At 42.6% G+C, this 24,430-nt stretch overlaps 1 protein-coding gene across 3 annotated transcripts in view; it reads right to left on the bottom strand.

The window, feature by feature from the left end:
• DPYD (dihydropyrimidine dehydrogenase) overlaps positions 1-24,430 on the bottom strand; it is a 514,189-nt gene that overhangs the window by 82,056 nt on the left and 407,703 nt on the right. For all 3 annotated transcript variants that reach the window (XM_081865765.1, XM_081865766.1, XM_081865767.1), the window contains one exon: positions 22,305-22,424. In XM_081865765.1, coding sequence (XP_081721891.1) covers positions 22,305-22,424 — 120 coding nt within the window. The remainder of the gene's footprint in view (positions 1-22,304; positions 22,425-24,430) is intronic.

Here is a 24,430-nt window from a genome sequence, read left to right as displayed (position 1 = left end):
TCTCAGCCTCACTCACCTCACAGAGTGTTTCTTGTGGGGAAGGAAGGGAAAGGAGTTTGTTAGCTGCTTTGAGACTCCTTAAGGGGAGTGAAAGGTGGGATATCAAGTCCAAACTCTTTTCCCCATCCTCCCCCTGTAAATGGCTCTGGGGAAGGTTGGGACAACCCCCTGTGGGGAAAGGGAATCATTCCGTCTAGCCACTGAAATACTGCAAATACTCTATCATCAGCTAGTTTGTTACTGCAGCATGCTGGCGGGCTTCCCCACTGCAACTGGAAGCTACCAATTTCTCACTTATGCCACCTCCCACTCTGTCCATTGAAACAACTTTTGGACATACAAGTGGTGAGGTGGGGATGGGGCAGATACTGCTTCCCTCCCACTTCCACTGGTGGAAGCCTCCATTGGATCAATTCTCCTTCTGTCAACACAAGGGTCACAACTGGATACAACCCAGGATTTAGGTATAAGATTAGCATTGTACATACATTATTATTTTTAAAAAAAGATTTTTAGCACAGGGCTTCTCTTAATCTTCTTTGAAAAAACTAAGGCTTAGTAAACCGAGTGATCTTGAAACTTCTGGAAGATATAAATTTCAAACACATTAGCACACGACATGCTCGGTGTTTTACCTCAGGATACACGAGCCGAAATGCTCCTTTGTATTCAGGAGCAGTGTGCTGAGGGCTCGGCACATAACTTGTCTCATTGACTTGTGAAAGCCAGACGACTGTGGTGCTTAACATTCCTCATGGGGATGTTGGGAGAGTAATATGAAATGAGTGTATTTTAATTAAGGCTGCCAACTGATGAGAAAGGATTTTAACTGATTGCCGTTTTAACTAATTCATTGATTAAACGGAGATAAAATATGCATATAATCAGAGCCTCGATATAGGTGCCTTGTAGAAATATTAAAAGGGTATATGAGGTAGCTAACAATATAATAAACAAACACTACCACTCATTGTTAGGACAGGCCTTCCCCATTTTCCCCTGTTGCTGCCTGAACTTTTCCATCACTGATTCAAATTGAGCCTCACCAATAATCAACTAAAGCTTGAGTAGATTACACCTACCAGCCCTAATATTCAAGTGATCTGGAATGCAGCGGGGGGGGGGGGGTGATGGAATCTAAATAAATAAACTATAGCAAACCGCCTTCTGGAGGGTCCCTCATTGCAAGAAGTGAGGTTATAGGGAACCAGGCAGAGAGCCTTCTTGGTAGTGACGCCCACCCTGTGGAACCCCCTCCCATCAGATGCCAACAAAATAAACATCTATCTGACTTTTAGAAGACGACTTTTAGAAGCCCTGTATAGGTAAATTCTGAATGTTTAAGGGGTTTTTTGTGTGCTTTAATATTTTGCTGGAAGCCGCCCAGAGTAGGTTTTATCCAATGAAGTTTGTGCAAGTGGTTCCAACTCGCACAATGGAACTTCCCCTTCCTGTCCTCCCTCCTTACACCCCTCAAATATGTTGCCTCAGGGAGAGGAGGGGGAGGAGAGAGAGGAGAAGTTCTGCTGCACAAGCTGAAATCCTTGAGCAAATAAGTCAACTTAGTTATATACAGTTACCCTTTGATTTACTGGCTGCACTAGGTGGACCACTCTGGGGAGAAGATTCCATAGCCAAGCTGCCATCACTATAAAGATCCTTTCAGTCATACCCACTCACTGTACCTCAAATATGGGCAGCCTCAAAGAAGGACCTCAAATGAAGATCTCAGGGTGCAGGTAGAACGTGTGGGTACTGATGATCCTTCAAATACTGTGTCAAAACCAGTGAAGACTCTGCAGCCCTAAGAGTACTATTTGGCCAAGAACACCAAAAAAGATCAGCATGGAGAGATTCCTTGCATGCCACCCCTTCCATTTCTACCTCTGCGAGTATCTCACAAAAGGCTGCCCGTTCCCCATAAACAAATAAATAAAACTGGAGCTGGTACAGTTTGAACCAATAAAACTGGGTGGCAGGAGATTCAAGACAGACAAAAAGGAACAACTTCTTCATGGAAGATGTACTTGCATGTGGAAAATTCACCGCTACAAAATGCTATGATGACTGCAGGATTGGGTGACTTGAAAAGGCAATTAGGCAGTGGAGGAGCAGAACTATCATTGGCTATTTCTTATGATGTCTGTATAGAAGCTCCAGATTCAGAGAGGGTATTCCTGGGGAGAAACAGCCACTGATTTCTGGAGTCATCTGGTTGGCTCTTGGGCTTGGGTCAGCTCTCACAGGACTCTTATTTTATTATTCATTCCCCAAATCGTTATGCTGCTGTTCAGTTAAAGGTTTCCAGGAGAGTGGGAAACCACAAGGTTAAAACACAGCACCAAAAACATAAAGATGTTTAATCACACCACCAATGGAAAGGCAAGATAAAAACAGTCTTAGCATAAAATAAAAATCAGATATTAAGCACTTATGTTCTTAAACTTTGCCGGGGTGTGGAATAGGTAGGACATCCATGAGGCATGGTATAAGATGGCCCTTAAATCCTATAGATGCTCATTTTCCAAAGTAACTTCTCATATATTATAAACTCTTTATATAGTATATTACAAATTATTTGTCTATACCTCCAGCAGAATAAAGACATGTTCCACCGCTGTCACCATTGACAGATAAAATACCACCATCATTTGGTAGTGGAATGGGGATACAAAGCAATGAAAGTTGTTCAGGGAGGGTAGACAGGGAGATATCATGATTTCAACCCTTTAACTTTCTTCTGCGGTGATTAGTTCCAGAAAGATGAGGTATCATCATTTCTGTGAAGGCATTCTGGCTTATAAGATTGGTCCTTAGGAGCTGGCAACGTATAATAGATATCTTTTATTCCTAAACATCAATCAGTTTCAAGAAAGGCGCTTGCTTGCAGAATGGTAATAACAGGAATATTCAGCTAATAACTACCACAAGCATTAAACCACTAGATGACAGATGTGGAGTCTGCTTGTGCAACAAGAACACTTTTTGTAATTATGTCTTCATAACAATTTCCAAACATTTCTTTCTGCTATTGTTTCTATAGCTTTGAACTGAAACCCCACAGTGGTTTTTTTAAATGAAAATATTCACAGAAGTCAATGAAGCTTCTGTTTTTAATGCATCACTTCTTTTTTATTTAATTGCTTTTTAATTTGCAGCATTTTTTTAAATGAAAGACTTAAATGCTTTATTTTAAAAAACAACAAGAAGGGAAGGCAAGGAACCTAAAATAAATGAGAGGCAGGGTGTGCCAAACAATTCATGTCCATACTATGTATGAGACTGTATTTAGGAAGCTAATATTATGGAGTTCTGGAACTATTGCTTTCTTTTGTGTCTTTACTCAGAAGTAAAAAGTAAAGGTAAAGGGACCCCTGACCATTAGTTCCAGTCGTGGCCGACTCTGGGGTTGCAGTGCTCATCTCGCTTTATTGGCTGAGGGAGATGGCATACAGCTTTCGGGTCATGTGGCCAGCATGACTAAGCCGCTTCTGGTGAACCAGAGCAGCACACAGAAACGCCGTTTACCTTCCTGCCAGAGCGGTACCTATTCATCTACCATTTTGATATGCAGCCCCCAAAGGGTTGACCGTTAGTTGCTGTGCCCACTAGGCACCCCTGCTCTAAATGTAATTGGGTGAAGGAGAAAGTCTGGGGCTCATCCGTGCATTCCCCCTTGTGTCATTGGCTAAATACATGCATACACCTGCCATAACAGTGTCATCCATCCATCTGTCCATCTATCTGTTCTTTGGGCTGAAAATATAGAGCACACATGAGTTGGTTATACATGATGTATATGCTCACAGGAAGGAGGAGAGGCATGATCACTCTTCTGGGTCTATTAGGCAGGGAGCCTGCATGTATCAGCTATTCAAATATTACCATCACTTCTTGGCTGGTCAATTAGAGGGGATGCCACGGTTTATCGGATTGTCCCAGTAAGTAAGCTACTGCCTCACACGGACTGACTGTGTATTACTCACACAGACTGGTAAGTATAGTATCTTTTTTTTTTCGGGGGAGGCAGTTTCCCAGCTAGTTTAATTAGCCTAATATACATACTCCCAGTATGCTGGCTTCAGGTTTTGCAGGTCATATTTTGGTTCAGAGTTTTTGCATTGATGAAAGTTAAACAGGATTAGCGGCAGTGCTTGATTTATTCAGAAGCAACACAAAGAGATGCAAGAGAATCCCAACGTGCTGCCGTATCAGATCATTTTAATTGTTATCTAACAAGGGCATCTCAGAGGGTGAGGAGGGTCCTTAATTTTCGTACACAGCGAGTTCCCCAGCCTACATGAAAGGGAAAGATGGTAATCATACAAAAGTGTGCCTAACTGCGCTCAGCGGATTTCTTCTTTGGAGCAATGCTGGCTGATCAAAACTGAGTTGAATTAACTCTGTTCCATGCACCCACAAAGAACATGCCTGTTTGATCTGAAAACATTTAGCATCAGACCCAACCAATCTTTGCAAGTAACATGCCCCTTTCATCGGAAAATATCAAAGTGTTTTAACAAAAAAAGAGAGAGGTATTACACAGAATCACATCTCACAGGGGACACAGATGCAGGAAAATCAATGCCTTGCACAAATGCAGAGAGGTCTCACCTTAAATATCATCCATACAGGTGAGCACCTCTTGAAATAAAAGAAACCGAGATCTGAAAACATACATGTGTACTACAAGGTAAGAAAGAAGTATAACTCAAAGCATTAGAGGGGATAGAGTGTTGTCCATTCCCCCTTTCCCCATTGTCATGAGTGTGCAACCTCTCTCCCATTACAAACATCGCTAGGCTACAAGTGAACACATTCTTCTCAACTGCCTTGAACATTCTGCTTCCACTGATATCCCATACTTCCTTCGGGATAACAGCCAAGGTATGAAGCCCGTTACTAATCCCACATTGATGTGGTCTTCACCTGTTTGCATGCTTCACGTATTAGGCCCGAGGGTTTACTTTATTTACATAATTTATAACCTGCTCCTTCAACACAAACGTCTGTTTCCAGGGTGGTTAGCAAGGTAGTTAAGAAACAACAGAAGTGCAATAAAAACATAGATAATAAAGCAACGCATTCCATCACGAGACAAGCTAAAACAGCAACCATCCATTCAAGCAGACAGTAAACTCAAAACCGCTCTCAGCTTAAAATACAGTGGTACCTTGCTTCTCAAAAGCCTTGGTTCCTCAATGCCAAAAACCCGGAAGTAAGTGTTCCAGTTTTCGAACGTTTTTTCGGGAGCCAAACATATGATGCAGCTGTCAGCTATTGTTTCCAGGGCGCCTGCACCAATCAGAAGCTGCGCCTTGGTTTTTGAACATTTCGGAAGTCAAGCAGAATGGATTAAGTTTGGTGCTTTTGTTTTTGCCATTTATTTTGCGTTTTTCGGTTAATCTGTTTTTGTAAGTGTGTGAAACCCAGTTCAGCTACTGGGTATTGATTGTGTGACTATGGAAATGGATAAAAGCCCCCCATTAAGAACAATGACTATCAGTACAGGTAAGAAAAAATAAAAATTTTCATTTTTATCACCTACAATACTGTTTTATTTATTTTATAGTACAGTACATTGATTATTGCTTTCATTTTATGGATCAATGATCTCATTAGATAGTGAAATTCATGTTAAATTGCTGCTTTAGGGGTAGTTTTTAAAAGTCTGGAACGGATTAATCCATTTTGCATTACTTTTTGGGAAAGCATGCCTTGGTTTTAGAACGCTTTGGTTTTGAAACAGACTTCCAGAATGGATCAAGTTTGAGAACCAAGGCACCACTGTACTAACACTGGTGGCTCTTAAAAGCCTGGAAAAACAGAAAACAGAAAAAAAAACCCCAAACATTTTGCCTGATGTCTGAATGAGAGTAACCAGAATACCACATAGCCTTCTCTGGGGAAGGCTTTCTAAAGGTGAGGAGCTGTCACCAAAAGGGCTCTCTCTTCAGTGTCACCACCCACATCCTTTGAGATGGAGGAGGGCATGCAGAAAAAGGCCTCAGATGACAATCTCAGCCTGATGTGGGATGAGAATGTGGTCCAACAGGTACTGGGGTTCTAAGCCATGGAGGGCTATAAAGCTTAAGACGAATATTTTGAACCCAGCTGAGAAGCTTATAGGGAGCCAGATGAGTTATTTGAAGACAGAAGAGGTATGATCTCTTTGCTTGGTCTCTGTTACCAGTGTAGCTGCTGTGTTCTGGGCTAGCTGACGCTAGGAGGGCCCCAAAGAGAAGAAGGTGTGGTTCATGCGCACTAAAGAATGTGTGTGTGTGTGTTGTGTGGCCTGGCGCAGTCGAGGTCTCTTCCATTTAAGTCCTGGAAATGTTCTATGTACGTAAATCCCATCCTTAGAATACTGCAACTATACAATGCAACCTTTAGAAGAAATCTGAAGTCAGCCTTGCATAGGGTGTTTTTACATATGTTTTTACATATGTTGGAAGCTGCCTAGAGTGGCTGGAGCAACCCAGTCAGATGGGCAGGGTATAATAATAATAATAATAATAATAATAATAATAATAATAATAGGACATCTCTATTTTCAGTGGAGAAATGTTGGAGGGTATGGAATAGGTAGAAATAGAATAGAATATAAAGGATATCTGCCCTTTCCTTTCTTTTTTAAGGAAGGAAGTCTTTGCTGTTAATTTTATCAATTACTGATTTTCTTTTCTCAGGGATTTGGTATAGCTAGAGCAATGAACCTGAAGTTAGATTCTGAGCATCTGGTGTTAGTATAGAGCAGAGACAGAGAGAGAGATATTTTAAATAATACTTTTTTTTTAATGTGTTCTGTGAACTGTCTTAAGGGAATTGAGAAGCGAGGAAGAAAGAGATTTCTACAGGTTGATATAAATATACCAAACAGGAAAATAAAATGTGGGCAACTTTCATGTTATACAAGCAGCTATGAAGAAAAAGAATCTTTTTTTAATCTGCAAGATACAGAATATTAAAAAGAGCAATAATAATAATATTCAAAATTCAACTGGACAGCATCACCTATAATGCCAAAACAAATGGAGTAGAATAATAGTTTTCAGACTCGGGTTATTGTGTCAATGCAGAGACTTGAGCTGTGTTAATTCAACAAGCTTGATCCTGCTTGCCAGAGCATGCTTGTCAATATTTAGCACCCAGGGAGCATGTCACGAGTCTTTACAAAAACTCGCTTATAGACAAAACACAGGAGAGACTGCTGTGATCCTTTTTCTAACATTGAGATTAAACTATTGAAATTTGTTTTGAGACTTTTAAAGAAGAGGTGTGTGTGTGTGTGTGTGTGTGTGTGTGTGTGTACACACACACATTCCTATACACCATTGGCAACTGAAAAGTGATAAAGTGTGTTATGCAATTGAAAATGCTCTTTGTATGAGTGTATTAGATACTTTTTACGTTTTAACCTTCATTAAATACTAGGCACTTTACATCTTTGTGGTGTTTCTATTGCATCAAATGCTGAAATCAACCTTCCATCCTTCTGCTTTGCTGTGATATTGAAAACTGGGCAAACTTCATATCAAATGCTTTGGGCAGCCCTTTGAGAAAGCAACTGCTTGCAGAGACGAATTCACTTACATTTCCAAAATGTTCCCCCAAAATTATAAGGAGGAACAAACTTCCAAACCATCCGTTTGCTTATATCACCTGAGACTATTTGTTTTGTGAGTTGTGCCTGCTCTCTGACTGCAGCATACACTTTCAGGATGGTACAGAGAGCCCTTTTGTTAGGGCTGCCATTCTGATTGATACCCCCAAGCCTGAATTTTTGACTTCCTTTGCCCACCGAAACTTCATGCATACTCAAAGGAGAGCAAATGGTTTCCTTGTTCGCTGTCCTTCAACTCACAGGCACCCATTGTAGTATCTATTTTCTAATCAGATCTTCTGAGCGTGTCTCAGAGATTCACCCCTTCTAAAGGACCATATGAGTCATGCATGCTCTTTGGCTTCATAACTGCTGGCACCCCCTTATATATTATGGAATTTGGGTCTTGACACCAACCTTGTAATATTTCTGGTTGACCTCAATGGAGTAAGAGCTCTTTGCCAACCACATTTTCAGTATGTGCATACATGCTCACAGTTCTCAAGTAGCCCTGCCCCTCCACCCACCTTTATTCCATTCTCCTCGCTTTATCAATCTGGAAGTGAATAGACCTACTTGCAGGCAGGTGATTACTTGACAGTTTGTTTGCTTCTAGAGTCATGACAGTAGATCAGTTACATACTTATGATATAAAGGAAGCAACTGTGTCTTGGTGCAAGTGACAACGATGGAATTACAGCAAGTAATTTCACAGGCGAAACCTTTGAAAGCACCAGGACCTGATGGTCTTTCAAGCAATACACTATAAGAAGTTGCAGGATTATCTTATACAACCATTAAAGGACATTATGAATATGGTTTTAGGTACAGGCGAGCTGCCAGAATCATGGAAGAATGCTTACATAACTTTGGTTCCTAAACAAGACATGTTAAATTGATTGCAAAACTAATGAAATGTATAAACTTGAAAAGTATAAATTTAAAAACTAAAAAAATGAAATAGTGTCTTGGTGCACAGAACACCATGCCTACCAGAACAGCATCACATATAATCATTTCTGTTCTGCATTCCAAAGAAGAACATGATTTGTAGCAATCTACTTGCCTGTTCCACCTTCTCGTTCATGAACTCCCTTGACAACTGGGCATTTGTGCCCATTGATGGACCCTCTTACGGCTGTCAGTATGAAACTCAGCAATAATGGTTTCAAAGTATCAGAAGTATTACATGGGAAAGCCTAGAGTAAAATGTTCCACTGCTTTAATTATTATTATTATTTATTAAATTTCAATATCACCTTTCATCCAAAGATCCCGTTCACAGCATAACAATGCAAAATGAAAACACAAAATAAAATAAAATAAAAAAATTCCTTCCAGTAGCACCTTAAAGACCAACTGAGTTAGTTCTAGGTATGAGCTTTCGTGTGCATGCACACTTCTTCAGATCTTCTTCAGATCTGAAGAAGTGTGCATGCACACGAAAGCTCATACCTAGAACTAACTCAGTTGGTCTTTAAGGTGCTACTGGAAGGAATTTTTTTATTTTGTTTTGACCATGGCAGACCAACACGGCTACCTATCTGTAAACAAAATAAAATGAAAACAAAGCAAGCCAATAACCCCTCCCCACAGTATTTTTTTTTTATTTTGCAATATAATTATTCAACAATACATAGCATAATAACAAACCGAAACAACCCCCCCCACACACACCTGACACTAATGCTATTACAAACTATTAGATTCATGTTTGAAAGGTTCAAAAGGGTGGGTGGAAGAGCTGACCTTATAGGAGCAGGAAATCATGGGGCAGAGGAAATAAAAAGCCCTACAGATACTGTCCAGAAAAACCTAACACAGATATGGCTGCCTATCAGACGAAATTATCTGACTCATTATTACTGCTCAGCATGGAAGATGTACTATTGGATTATTGGGATGCAGTCTATGTGGGGCCGTCATTGAAAGGAGATTGGTAATTCCAGCAAGTCCACAAGGTTGGTGGACCGAAAGTCACAGAAGCTAGTGATTTCCTTATTACATCAACTCTACCAACTTCCAGGTCACTTCTGGGACCAATTCAAGGTACTGGTTAGGGTTAGGACCAGGTAACCTAAACAACTTGGAACCTGCCCAACTATTAAGCTCCACAGGAGAGGCTCTCCTCCACATTCCATCAACATCTGATGCACATTGAGCAGAGATGGATGTGAGGGCCTCCTCAAATGGGGAAGGGCTGTAGCTCAGTGGCACAGCCATTGCTTTCCATGCAGACAATCCCAGGTTCAATCCTTCAAACCTCCAGGCAAGGTTGGGAATGTCATCAGTCTCAATCCCTGAAGAGCAGCTGTCATTGTAGAGAATACTGAAGTAGTAGAAGAAGAAGAGTTTGGATTTGATATCCCGCCTTTCACTCCCTTTAAGGAGTCTCAAAGCGGCTAACATTCTCCTTTCCCTTCCTCCCCCACAACAAACACTCTGTGAGGTGAGTGGGGCTGAGAGACTTCAAAGAAGTGTGACTGGCCCAGGGTCACCCAGCAGCTGCATGTGGAGGAGCGGAGACGCGAACCCGGTTCCCCAGATTACGAGACTACCGCTCTTAACCACTACACCACACTGGCTCTCAGTAGATTGTTTGACGCTGTATAAAGCTTCTTCTTTTTTGTTCCACTATGTGTCCAGGCTCCCTGCCTCGAGGTATCCCATCTAGCTGTTTCTGGCTCAGTTTTTCCTCAATACACCAATAGCTTTTTGGCTTGGCTTACTAGGTTTTTTTTTGCCATATTGATTTCTCGACCGTGTTACACTGTTTGTGGTTCAGGTAGGTAGCCATGTTGGTCTGACACAGTCAAAATAAATATTATTTTTTTTTAAAAAAATTGTCCAGTAGCACCTTAGAGACAAAAGCTTATACCCAGAACAAACTTAGTTGGTCTCTAAGGTGCTACTAGACAATTTTTAATTTTATTTATTTATTTTGACTGTTTGTGGTATTTGACTTTAACTGGCTGCTGTGTTATATATTTTTTTATAAAAAAAACTTTTTATATATTTTTTATTGATTATGATGTATTCTATTTTTTGTCAAAACAAAACAAATTCCTTCCAGTAGCACCTTAAAGACCAACTAAGTCAGTTCTTGGTATGAGCTTTCGTGTGCATGCACACTTCTTCAGATACACATGCACACGAAAGCTCATACCAAGAACTGACTTAGTTGGTCTTTAAGGTGCTACTGGAAGGAATTTGTTTTGTTTTGACTATGGCAGACCAACACGGCTACCTATCTGTAACTGGATCTATTTGTTGTGTCATTGTAGCTTGTCATAAGTCACTCTGGGTATCTAATAAGGAAAAGTGGGATATCAATTCTTACCATTTGTTTTAAAAAAACATGTGCATGCATAATACTCAGCAAACACACCACGTTAATTAATGCAGCGTATTGTGTTTGGAAATGTGAAAGCAAACATGTGTTTGAATCCCTGCATGTGGCAAATTTGGAGCCAGGAAATGGCAGGCAGGAAAGGTCTCAGGTTCCCACCTACACTTTGCTTTTGCTGCTCTCAGTCAGTGCTTTGCAAAGTCGCCTTCCATTGAAAGAGACAAAAGAAAGGCCATCATGCTACCGGTACATATGTGGGCATGATATGTGTATTTTGGCCTCAGCTAACTAAAAAATAAAAATAGGGACATGGGTGGCGCTGTGGGTTAAACCACAGAGCCTAGAACTTGCCGATCAGAAGGTCGGCGGTTCGAATCCCCGCGATGGGGTGAGCTCCCATTGCTTGGTCCCTGCTCCTGCCCACCTAGCAGTTTGAAAGCACGTCAAAGTGCAAGTAGATAAATAGGTACCACTCCGGCGGGAAGGTAAACGGCGTTTCTGTGCGCTGCTTTGGTTCGCCAGAAGCGGCTTAGTCATGCTGGCCACATGACCCGGAAGCTGTACGCTGGCTCCCTCGGCCAATAAAGCGAGATGAGCGCCGCAACCCCAGAGTCGGTCACAACTGAACCTAATGGTGAGGGGTCCCTTTACCTTTACTTTAACTAAAAAATGTATGGGTCATACCCAATGCTTCAGACTTCTGTGTGTGTACCTGTGTTTCCCCTCTTGTTTCCTCACTGCACCCTGTGTGCTTTCAAAGTCTGCTCCACAGGGTTGAGGGAAGAAGCAGGGGAAGGAGATGAAACAGAAGTCCCACAGTGCCAACAGAACTATGAGCGCAGAGCATCAGATACAACTCCATGTCCACTGCACAGTGCACTTTGCTTAAAAGGAAAACAAAAAAATCCCTACTTTACAAGGATTAGAGGTAGCAAGTGCTGATTTGTGCGGACTCCAAGGCTCTGGAATAAGATGCTTTGGCTCTTAGCCTAAAAGCAGCACTGGGCATTTCTGTCTGATACTTGGGAGATACAAGGCAACTCGAAGATAAATTTTGTGAAGAATCTCATTCCAGTCATGCCTTCCTTTCCTAATTTCCCTTTTCACTGTTTTGTCTTCTTTTCCTTTTTCCTTGGGGAGCAGGGTGATTGATAGCCTAATCCAACGACTGTATTACAGCTGCCTCAAGTTGGACTCTTTTCCTTATCATTAGCAGTTAGCCTATGGTTAAATTCACAGCTCACTGCTTGGTACAACCCCTGAGATTTAAGGTTCTGGCCTTTTAGAAAATATTTAACATAAAATTGAAATCTTGACATACTCAGAACTCAGTTCTCAGCAAGGATTCCTTAATTAATCCAATGTACTGTGCCATTGTTCTATGTAATACTGTGCCATACTGAACAACTATCCAGGCTCCAAAAGAAGTATAGCACTAAATTAAACAGACTCTGGCAGAATCTATATCCTAAGGTGTATTTCCCCCGCTTCCTGAACAAAGTAGATGATTTTGAATATTTAAATTCACTCTCAAGAAATGTTACCGGGGGTGGGAGGTGAGGGGGAGGAAGGATCCCAAATCCCATTCCCTTCTGACTGCAATTCTATTCCCAATTACTTAGGAGTAAGTGCTCTTGAACTTAATGGGGTGTAGGGATGTATAGGGATCCATTGTGATTTAGTTAACATATGAAAAGCCGGGTGGGGGGCGGTTTGAATTAAAAAAATATACATACTAAAGAGAGATGCTGGGCAGCCAATAATGGAACTGTGTGAGCCAGTGAGTCCTCAGTTCAAATTAAGCTGCAGACATGAACTCACCAGCTTGCCTAAGGTGAAATGCTATTCTCAGCCGAAACACCCCATCTGCAATGTGCTGAGAAGAATACTGGCCCACCTTGCAAGGCTATTGCAAAATTTAATCAAGATTTGAACCCCTGAACCACACCAAAAACGTTAAGTATTATTATTATTATTATTATTATTATTATTATTATTATTATTAATCATGAGCTTAAAAGTGTCTGAGAGAATGGTCTGCTGCTGTTAGTTGTGAAAATTAAGGCTAGAAATTCCAGGTATGCCCAGTGGCGGAGGAAGAGGAGTGCGGGAGGAGCATACCACCCCTGGCAGCGTGATCGCCGGGGTGCCATCACGGCTGCCCTCGCCCCGCCCCCAGGACATGTGCCCTGCCCCTGCGGGAGGCACACCCCGCCCCTGGAATGCATGCCCCACCCCTTAAAACAATGTCAATTCATTATTCTTTAAAGATCTACTTAAGACTGCACATGTGTTGACAAAGGCTGCATGAAACACATGACTTGGTGGTTGTGTGGGAAGAGTTGCAACTTTTAAGGCTTCTTGTTTATTTAAAAGAAGTGCTGATTGTGAGAAGATTCAGATTATATCCCTCACCTTTTGAAAAACAGCAACGGAAGGGGACGTCGCCCCTGGTCTGTGCTCCATAAACCTTTGCCCTGGTTCTTAAGTCAGTCGATGAGCTGCGAGCTTCTATGGAAATGGCAGCTGAGTCCCAGCTGAAAAATTATGCATCTCATAAGCTGCTATTCTGCTGAAATGTCAAGCTATGGCAGGCCTGTACCTCAAACTCAGCACTTGGCATTTTCCTTCTGTCTGCTTTGTTGCCATGAAGCAAACATGAACAGTGGGGATTAGTGTAGGGCAGGTAGCAGGCAAGCTCACTGTCAAAAATCTATTATTAGGACTCTGATCTCTTTCTGCACAGACCACTGACGGCAGTGCGTTGGAGGGGGTGGGGGGAAGCGAGACGGCATGCCGTACTGCCCTAATGGAATAAAGAGAATTCTTTGTAAGTCTGTGTACATAATGCATGCAAATGAGCCGCTCTAATGGGCGAGCTACACTTAACAGAAATAATAGCCCCAAATTAAAATCGTATCCGATTTGTGTTGCAGCCCTGCTCTCCGCGTAGGCTTTCCGTAGCCCCCCGCTCTGCAAAGCAGGCTCTAACGTGCTCTCGCCTATTCTGTCTGATTCTCTCTCCAGGTGCAATTTACCTCCCACTAAAATAAATGGTAAAAGTCCAATTGATTTTAACCGCGCCGAATTGCACCCTCTGCTCTCAGCGAGCATGCATATCACATACATTTCCTGCCTCACGATGGCTGGATTTCGATTCGTGTCTAATGACTAGAGCTGACATCACGTAATCAATAAAGAACTTGTGACTTAGAAAACAGAAAGCTCCTTGCTCCCCCACCCCCCCCGCTTTCCAGCCAGGTCTCCACCAAGTGATGTGTCAAAGAATAATAATAATAATAGCAACAAAAAGCTGGTATTCCTTCAGCCTCTTCGCTCTTTAAATTAACGTTATCTATTTCTAAGAGGTTTAACATATATTGATATTATTTCACTATGTGTTTCGACGTAACAAATGATCTTCTTGGTACTTTCCTGTCAGGGTTTCCTCAGATGGTTTAATTACATTATTTGAAAGACAGACAGATTTTTAGTATTGTTTTAAAGATTCATTTCCCCTGTTCAAATGAAAACCATGGCAGGAATGTTTTGTGTGTGGCCTCTTAAGGCGAGAGGCAAGATTGTGGGAGTTCTGGGTAAGAGTTAGTTGATGGTTTCTGGTTTTATGTGTTTTTTATTACATACTGAAACTATTGTAAACCACTTTGATATTTTTATGATATGGCAGTATATAAATATTTTTATGCATAAATAAATAAAATATCCCCAGACCCTTCAAACACAGAAATTAGTAGGGAATGGCAAACTTAGCATCCATCCCAACACTTTATCTCTTCAAAAGAAGAAGAAGACGAAGACGAAGACGAAGACGAAGACGAAGACGAAGACGAAGACGAAGAAGAAGACGAAGAAGAAGAAGAAGAAGAAGAAGAAGAAGAAGAAGAAGAAGAAAGATAAAAGAGGCAAAAACACAGTTAGGAATACTTATGGTTAGGACCTGAATGTGAACATACCTAATTTCCCCATTAATTTCTGGAGGACCACAGGTTCACCATCTTTGAGCTAGATAATAATGAGTCATAAGCAACCCTTTTTTCTAGAAAAATAGGTGCTGTTACTCAGCGCAAACACCTTCCTCTTTCTCAATGGCGCCCACCTGAGAGGTGCCAGACGTGAGTTCTGGCGAGTTCTGGCGAGTTCTGGCTGGGAAAAAAAAAGCTCAGATCATAACTGATTTGCCAAAGTGGGATGTTTTCATGGTGAATGATTTTGGTTTTCTAAGGGTTTCATGTAGGATTATGTGCTGATGTTCTGTAAGGGTATTAATGGAATTTTCATATTATTATTTTTGCTATACAAGTATGTTTTCTGACACTTAATGTAAATTGTCTTTTTGAAAAGTTGGTGCAAGGTGTAATTTCTGTATTAATTTTACGTTCCTCCCAGCTAAAGAAAGCAGCTTTCTGATAGTCACCAAACTCTGTGGCAGCCAGTTCTTTCCCATTCTGCTCAAGACAAAAGATCCTCTCTCGTTATATGTAGACAATGTGACATTAATATCATATCCATTAATTAGATTAAGGCAGCTACTATAGACTCTGTTATTAAAAGCAGGTAATTGTTAACTTTTTTTTAACTATTCTGGTCACTAAAGGCCAAAAACAGCAATGTGGCTGGTTACATGAGACAGGGTCTTTTTAATTGTGGCTCCCCATCACAGGGGATACTCTACCCAGAGTATTGCTGCTGTTGCCAACCTCACAGGAGGAAGCCTTTTTAGTTGCTCAGCCCAGTTAGATCTTCTGCCTTACGTTTCTGATTTGGAGATAAATTGTCACCTTTTTTTGTTCTGTTTTCATAAGCTCCATTGTTCTCACCCATCGTTAGCCATTCTGAGAGATTTCTGGCTAAACTTAAGTGAAGCAACACTTAGCATCTGTATTGTTCTTCTAGATATTTAAAATGAAGATTGGATGTTGCTAGCATCTCTGAACTCACCCACAGGAGTAGCAGATTCTGATGCAAATCTTTATCCCACCCCCCTTGTTCCTGAGGTAGATCTTCACTCGCCCCTTCTTCCCTGACAAGGAAGGGGCACCATTTTGTGGTTCGCCTCAGGTGCCAAGAGGTTTTGGGCTGGCCCTGTCGCTTGGGGTCCCAGGCCTGAGGCCCCCCATCTTGAAATATGATAATTTAATTTTGACTAAACTTGGGCTGCAGATACTCACTTTACTGGACTAAATTGCAACCCAGGGGTGAGGAAAAGCCACCTAGGTTTGCACATATAGTAACCCATTTATTTCAAGTCTGTCAGTATAGAGGAAACTGCTACATAATTTAAACAATTTATTGGAAAAAAGAAAAAATGGAGTTGCTATCTGGCACTAAAATCCAAGTGAACTGAAGCAGAGAATTAAAGGCAAATATGTCAACCCCAGCATTACACAGAGTGAACAATGACTGTGATCTTTTAAGAAACAACAACAAAAATGTTACTACTAGTAGTAGTAGTACCTGAGTACTCAGGTATTCCTGACAAATTTAACTTTTGCAAATTCCAATATGAACTGAACAGACCACTATCACCCATGCCAATGTGTGGAGCAGAACTTTATCCTTCAGATTTTCACTCTCCCCCCCCCCCCCATGATGAATTTTTATGCTCAAAACAATGCATTAAAATGCATTTTAAAATGTGTTAGATAACATACATTTAAAAATGCATGTTTTGAGAAGGAAGAACAAGATATTGATGTTGGTCAGGAACATAGATTTAGTTAGGATTATTTCATATTTTACACTTTCTTGCTCATGGAAAGTGCCCAGTCAGCTCCAATAAGGGAATGTGTTTTCACAAAAAGGTGAAAACTGCTCAAAATCTGGGATTTAGGTGGGTCACACAAGGTCACACTGACTTATAAATCCTCAGATGTCTGACTAACCTTATCCTCTGGGTGCCAGCATGGACAATCCCCTATTTGTTATGTACTGCAGATGTGTTATATATTATGAGTCCAAATCATGATTTTTATATAAATAATATGAGCAAGGCTGTACTATATTATTCCTTAAGGAGAGAGAGAGCCCTCTTCCTATTGTGCAATATGGCTACCTGCCCTGAATTCTTAATAAAGGGTGGGCAAAATTCAAATAAATAATTTGCATTATTTATAGATTTTCTTTGCTGCCATTCATTCTGAAAAATGGGCTTTTCTTTTTCTTTTTTTCCTTTTTAAAAAATAAATAAATAAAGATGAACAGCCAGTAATGCGAACTATATTACTCTTACAAATCTATAATTTAGAGCTAATCCTATTAGAATAATTTATTTCAGTAATACAAAAATAGCATGGCAGCTTGCAAACAGCAGGCTGCCCACCTATAGAACAAATTGTAACCACAATTGCACAGCACAGAAATAACCGCAGCCAGACAGTTTGAACTATAAATCCTTTTAAGTGGAAAGCTTCCAAATAAAAAGTGCCTGTGTTCTGCTTTGCACTCGCAGGGCAATCCACGGGACAAATGCTGTTGGGTTTATATTTTAAAAACACACAGGCAGTTATGACGGATGGAGACTCATGGCATTTTGCATAGGGAACGTGCAAAATTCTCCGGGTCTGAGGGACTGGGGAGAGGAGGAATGGTGGAGACTGCCTCTGCAGCCTGATGCTTTAGGAGAATGAAGACGACAGTTCAGAATTACAACAGGTGTTTGAGGGAGGTCACAGCTCAGAGGAAGATGAGGGGGAAATTATGGGAGAGGAGGAGGCAGAGCTGGCAGGCTGGCTGGCTGGCTGCCATATTAGCACTAGAAAGCATTCCAGACCCACCATTTCCAAGAACCTGGCGAGCCTTAAAAGTAGGAGAGCAAAGGACTCAGAAGCAAAGGGCCCTCAGCGCCACCCGTAGAAGAGATGACAAATGAGGAAGTGGGAGAGAAGGGGAGTGGAGATTTACTGGGGACAACGCCATTATTACAAGAGGCTGCATTTCCAAGCCTCTCTCTGTAAATATTGAATAAAAAGTAGATGGTGAGCACTTTTCCTTGTCTTATCTGTTCCTGGCAACCTGCCATGGGGGTTGGTTCCTCTGCAGCCTGACACTATTATATTATTATTATTATTATTATTATTAGACAGATCTTCTCATACATTTTATTTATACCCCACCCTCCCCAGCCAAGGGCGGCCAACACCAAATATAAAAACAATTGATTGAAATACAGCTTAAAAAAAAACAAGATTAAAATACAACATAAAAACATTAAAATGCAGCCTCATTTCAGTGGAAACTCAAATCAAAAACTTTTTGGGGGGATGAAAATGTCAAGTCTTCACCAAAGCTAACTATCCAGACTGGTCCTACATGGGCCAGAAAAAAAGCCAGGGCCCAGCATTGAGGGGACCCAGCGCCGCACACTCCTGTGATGTCTCGTATGCAACATATGTAAATTGTTGGAAGGAGGCTGAGCCCAGAGCCAGGCCCATTGTGGCTTCAATGACTGGCAGCTCCTCCTCTCTCATGCTCAGGAGGAGCCAGCCACTGATGTTCCACCATGCTCAGCCTCCTCCGCCCTCTCAACAAATATTGAGGGGGTTTAAGACCCCTTCACCTCACCTGTGTTCATGCCTGAGCAGGCCTCAGTCTGACAGTGGCTTAAAAAAAATTCACAGGTCTGCAAACAACCCATAGGGTACCTCAATATTTCCTGGGGAGGAACCCAATGGGCTTTGGCCAGAACTTAAAGAGTCCTGCATTAGCCAGGTATCAGAAGACTGGTGAGTGAAGTAAGCATTTTCAGAACAGCCGCCTGCTCCATCAGAAACACAACTTTTGAACAGATTTCTCCTTGGGTGGAAATCTACAGCACTGCTAGCGTTGTTTGTTCCTCACCACTCAAGCTGCGGAGCCAAAGGGAGTGAGGCTGACATGAGCCACTCTGCACCTTCCTCCTCCTCCTCCTCAGGCTTATATATACCGCAGCAAACTGGCTCTTTGGTACAAGACGAGGAGTGCGTATACACATACCAAGCAACAATCTTGCCTTCATTTTCCCCAAGTTACTCCTGCACTGAGTCAGAGACTGGGGTTATAGGAGGAACTAATCAAGGTGAGATGGATGCCCTAGCTTGCCATCGTACAGATGGCCATCAGTCTGTGATCTACTTGTGCATACAACAGCAGGCAGGGAATCTCACTAAGCTCATGGACACAGCAACCCTTGCAGAAGTCTAAAATGTTCTCTCTGTCTATTCATGTGAGCAGGTGCTTGGGGGACAGCCAGCAGAACTCACAGGAGCAAGAAACATGAAGTATTAACAAGTTCTACTAGGCAAGGTGTATTAGTGCCTCTTGACGAAGATAGCACACACATTTTCATTCACAGGTATCCTAAGAGGTGAAGTCCCTTCTGGCTCTCATACTGGAAAAGCCAGACCCTAGTGAAAGCTGAAGCCCTGGGCAACACAAAGAGCCTGAGCTAATAAAAGCCAGAAGGCTTATACCCCCCTTGCAGCAACACTTCAGAATAGGCAAAGCATGCTTGTTTGTTTTTGGCATTTAGCTATTGCCCTTTCGGCACAAGGGCTCTCAGAGCAGCTTAAATAATCAGTATTAAAGCAGTCCCTGCTCTCAGCATAGCAATCTAAATGACATGACACACAAGGAAAAAGGAATGGGAGGGAGGAGGGGAAAGCAAGCACAAGCTCTTAAAGTTACAGCTGAATAACTGTTTGGCTCTCTTTGGAATTGGTTTACCCCTAACCTAAATTTTGATGTTTTTTAATGAAGTTAATAAAAATATAGGATAACTTATTGGTCAACTATCAACTTTTTTTCTGAAAGCTACCATGCTTAAGAGCTGAATGAATGAGCTGATCCCCTGCTTATCACTCTCCCATTCAGTGGTGTGTGGTCAGTGGACTGGGGGGGTCTAGGCTAGCCCCCTACAGGGGCAAAGGAAGGAGAACTGCCCCCCTGGTACGGATGTCGGGGGCGGGGCAAACCACCCGGCGTGCATGTGTGTGCACTTCTACATACCGCACATGCGCATGTCGCTATGTACCGCATATGCATGTGTGCTGTATAGACAGTAGCGGGATCCTCGGCTCATGACTGCAGCAGCAGCAGCAGCAGGATCCCACCATCGTCTGTAAGCTGCTTGAGTGTCCGTAAGGCAGCAAAGGGTACAGCCATGTGCAGAGGATCCTTCGCATATGGCTGCGGCGGAGCAATGGTGGCGGCTCGCGCCGCTGCGTCTGGGAAGGTGAGTCCCCCATGGGGTGCCTTCTTGTCACCCCCTCAGATATGGCACCCACCCTGCCCCCTTCCTCCACCACTGGTCCCCTAAATGTTCCCCTGGCACCTCCTTCCCAAAGCCTGGGAAGCTTCTGCTGGCTTAGGGAGGGAAGATCGATTCTCACGCACATGACATCAGGACGTCAAGATGTCATGAACGTGACGTCTCCCTGCCCATCGCCTTTGCAAGCTGTTGCCTCTGGCCCTAAACGTTCCCCTACGAAAAATTTCACCACACTGCTCCCATTGAGAACAATGGGACTTGAACCGCTTAAGCTTGGTTGCCCTGCTTAATCTCGCTCTCCCACTCTCCTCCCCTGTAAATGCTGGACATTTAAAGCCTTGCTACAAAAGAAAAGAAAAGGGCGGAAGGCTGTCTATTACTGTTTTCAACACTCTTTAAGTTTAGCTTCGAAAATCTCTCACCCTTTTTCCACAGACCAGGAGGGTTCCAGTTGTGAGTGATATTCCCTTGCTCCCCAAAGAGGTGAATTTCCAACCATGAAAGCAGAGCTTTACTATGGAAATGGGGACAGGCTTGGAAAAGTGCAAGGAGTCCAGGTACTGTTGTAATCTGTACTATACACATACTTAAAAATTTGTGCTGTGGAGGACACGCTTTTCATCATGCAGCAATTTTATAGTTTTATTGGTCTGACATTGCCATGAAGGAATTCAGAAATGGCAGCTTAAAATGAAAGAAAGGGAGGGGGGAATACCACCGAACGGCGTTACTTATATAAAATACTACTGCAATAGTTCTTTTATTAATTTTTAATGTGCAGCACCCTCTGTGACCTCTTTTATTCTTTCGCTGTCAACATGGCAGACTGGGAAAAAATTGAAGCGGGATAATAAAGTCTAGGAAGTCCTTAAAACCCAAGAGAACACATGTGGGTTTCCTCTTCCTCTCCTGTCCGTCTGTCTGCATCTCAGTCTCTTCGCGCACACTTGACGCGCACAGAGATTAAACCGAATGGCTCTATTTTTGCCTCAAGCTAATGCCTTTCTTTACATTTCTATATTTACTTTAAATACTGCCTATTAAGCACAAAAGTGTATTTATCTGTGCAAGGCTATGGACCAATTTACTGCAGTAAACGATTTCCATACATTTATAAGTCAATTAAAACACACACACACACACACACACCACACTCAGCAAGATAATCGCCACAGGACAGCCTTCCTGTTTTTGACACACAATAGAACTACATGAAAGAAAGCTGTTTCCTTTTGTCTGTCCGGCCTGATTCAGCTGCATTTTGCTTGAACAGTGGGGCACCATTATGCGATGAATATTTACCACTGTTTATATCTCCAAGGAGACTAATCTCCATACCACTACAGTCCAGAAGCTCACGGCATTTTCTCGGCAGGACCAGGTTCATGTTGTCACAGCAACTGAGGGCACGGGGTCAAACAGATTAATCCATCAGTGAAAATAAAGCATGGCACGGGTGCACCACAACTCCCCCCACGCCTCCGACAGAGGGTTTGAAATCATGTTTTGTGCAGGCACCCACTGTAGTGTGTGTGTGTGTGTGTGTGTGTGTGTGTGTGTGTGTGTGTGTGACAAAGGAGTGAGGCAGAGAAAAAATTAAATTGGGGAGTGTGGTTTCACATCCCTGGGGGAGCCACTTATGGAAACATGGCGGGAAGGTGGATTTTGAGAGGGAGACAGATGCCAAGTGCAGCACATAAAGAATTCCCACGATGCATTGGGAATGCTTGTATTTTCCTCTGGTGGTGCCCTTTGATTAGCCTCTGTCTAACATGTGGCCTGACAACTGTGACAGAATGAAAAATTCCAGGAAAACTGTGGGTCGCAAGAGAAAAGAGATTTCCCCCTTCCTCGGGGTTGACCCTATCACTGCCTTTCGTTGCAGTGTTTCACCATTAAGGAAAGGGCAGCCCAAGAGTGTTCACACTCAATCTGCTCCATCTGTCATGACTATTAGGGAACACACTGGCCTGCAAAGAAGCGCGGAGAACAGAGCAGGTACAATGCCCCTAGCCGTGCTGAAAGTACCGCCTGATCTTTCACTGGCCCCAGAGGAGGCGTTGTCGTCGGGAAAGGGCAACACTTACCTGACACTCCGCCGTAGGTAGTCCTCTTCCCCAGCCCGACAGCTGGCCAAGGTGTGCCATCTGCTCTCAGTCCCATCAGCCCTGACACGGTGTTGGTGGCTGTAACACCATCTGCGCCACCTGAGGAGAAATTTAGGGACAGACTTAATAAGCTGGAAAAGAGATGCTGGAAGTTATCCCACAGCGGTAGCGCAAGAAGACCATAAAGCCAAGTCAGCCTTTCTTTCTAGCCATAATCCACCCTCAACCAATTCATTGTCCTCATATCATTTTTTAAAAAAAGAAATTTAGAATTTATAGAGTGCACTTCAAATATCCCAAGGATGCCAAACAGAGTAATCTTTACAGCAGCTACACTTGTCATGGAGCAGGGATTGCTTGCAGCTCTTGGCTAGCAGCTGTGGTCAGAGAAGGGCTGTGGCTCACTGGTAGACCATATGCAATGCAGAAAGTCCCAGGTCCATTCCCCAACATCTCTGGGTAGGACTGGGAAATAGCTCTGCCTGAAATTCTGGAGAGCTGCCATCAGTCAGCAGAGAAATACTGAGATAGATGGACCAAGTATCTGACAAGGAAGATTCGTATGTTCCTATGTCAAGGGCACACTTGATAACAAACCCATGTTTATTTTGATGTAATGCTGGAAATAGTCCAAAAAATCAGGGGGATGCAGCCAGGGAACTCTCTGTGCTCTGGCCTTCTCAAGTGGCCTTTCAGAGGGTACACTATTGTCCGACTCCAATATAAATCAAACCCCACCCCCCATGGAGAGATACCTACAAGGGGAATACATGTGAATTTTATAAAATCTTTCTATGAGCAAATGATGAGTGCTTATGAAGAGTTGCAATAGGATTAACCAAAATAGCATGGTTTTACCTAATTGTTTTGACTGGCCATTCACACAAGGGCTTAACCTTTGACCACCGTTTACACATAGACAATCTGATGCATTTAAAGATTATTTCATGTTTTCTGGATTCTATGCTGGAAATTGACTGCATGGCTGAATCTTCATCCAATCAAATGTTAGCCCCCACCCCCAGTGGCCAATTGCATAGGAGATGGAGGGAGGCATGCTGGGTGAGTGTTGAGGAAAGCTGTCCCACACCTCACCCCATGTAGAACAACTTACAATTATATTCTCCATCCACAAACACAATGATACTATCCTGGCCCTGGCTAAGTTCCTCTTGGAAGTAATAAGAAACAGAAACCTACACGCTCTTGATAAAACATAGTGACTTCACTGGAACCCTTTCCCTGTATTTCTGTTTTATTTCCCTTTTGACAATGTTTTTGTGGGTCTTTGGACTGAAATAAAGAATGTGTGTATATCCTCCATGCTGTCCCTTTGTTTAAGCAGGATAATGAAACCAATAAGAGCTAGCCTATTTAAGGACATAATATATTGTCTAAGAAACAATCTGATTATCATTTGCATCAAACAAGCAACGATTTACAATTTTGTATTTCCCTTGAATAAAACAACCATAAGCAAAGCAATCTGGATTTGTTTGGGGGAGGGTTTTTTTCCATGTCTCTCAAAAGGTTTAGTGCATCAGTTTCTGTTCATGGGTTATATGCTAGCTGGATCTTCATGAAGTGGAAGAATGGAGTACCCTGTCTCTTAGCTGCTCCATGCCGGCATCTAGACTATTTGATTCTCTGCCCTCCCCCTTTTTAAGGAGAGAAAATAATTCTATGAGCCAGGAATACACATGATCAGGTATTAGCATGGGGTGCTTGGTTTATATGTGAGGGCATCTGCACGGCAGAGGAAAACAGGTCCAGAATCAGGGGTTGACATGATTAGACACCTGCTGAAGCCCACATCCCACTGAGGGCTCCACTATTGAGGTCCCCCTTCCAGATCGCCTCCTCTTCTTCCTCACCATCACCACCAGCCCTCCCCTTCTTGTCCAAATGGAGTAAAGCAAATGAACAGTGGTGGAAAATAAGGAGGAGGGGTTGCCAAAACTCTTTGTTTGTACTCTGCCTGGCAAATGAGAGCAGGCGGCAGCAATGGTGAGGGAGGAGGAGCAGTATCTAGTGGTGCAGGCAGTCAGCCAGGTGCCCTCAAGATATTTTGGACGACAACTCTCACCAGCCCCAGCTAGCATGGC

Source organism: Podarcis erhardii, assembly GCF_964252035.2.
Source record: "Podarcis erhardii genome assembly, chromosome: 6".
In the NCBI taxonomy this organism is placed as follows: domain Eukaryota; kingdom Metazoa; phylum Chordata; class Lepidosauria; order Squamata; family Lacertidae; genus Podarcis; species Podarcis erhardii.
This window is presented reverse-complemented; position numbering and strand designations above follow the sequence as displayed.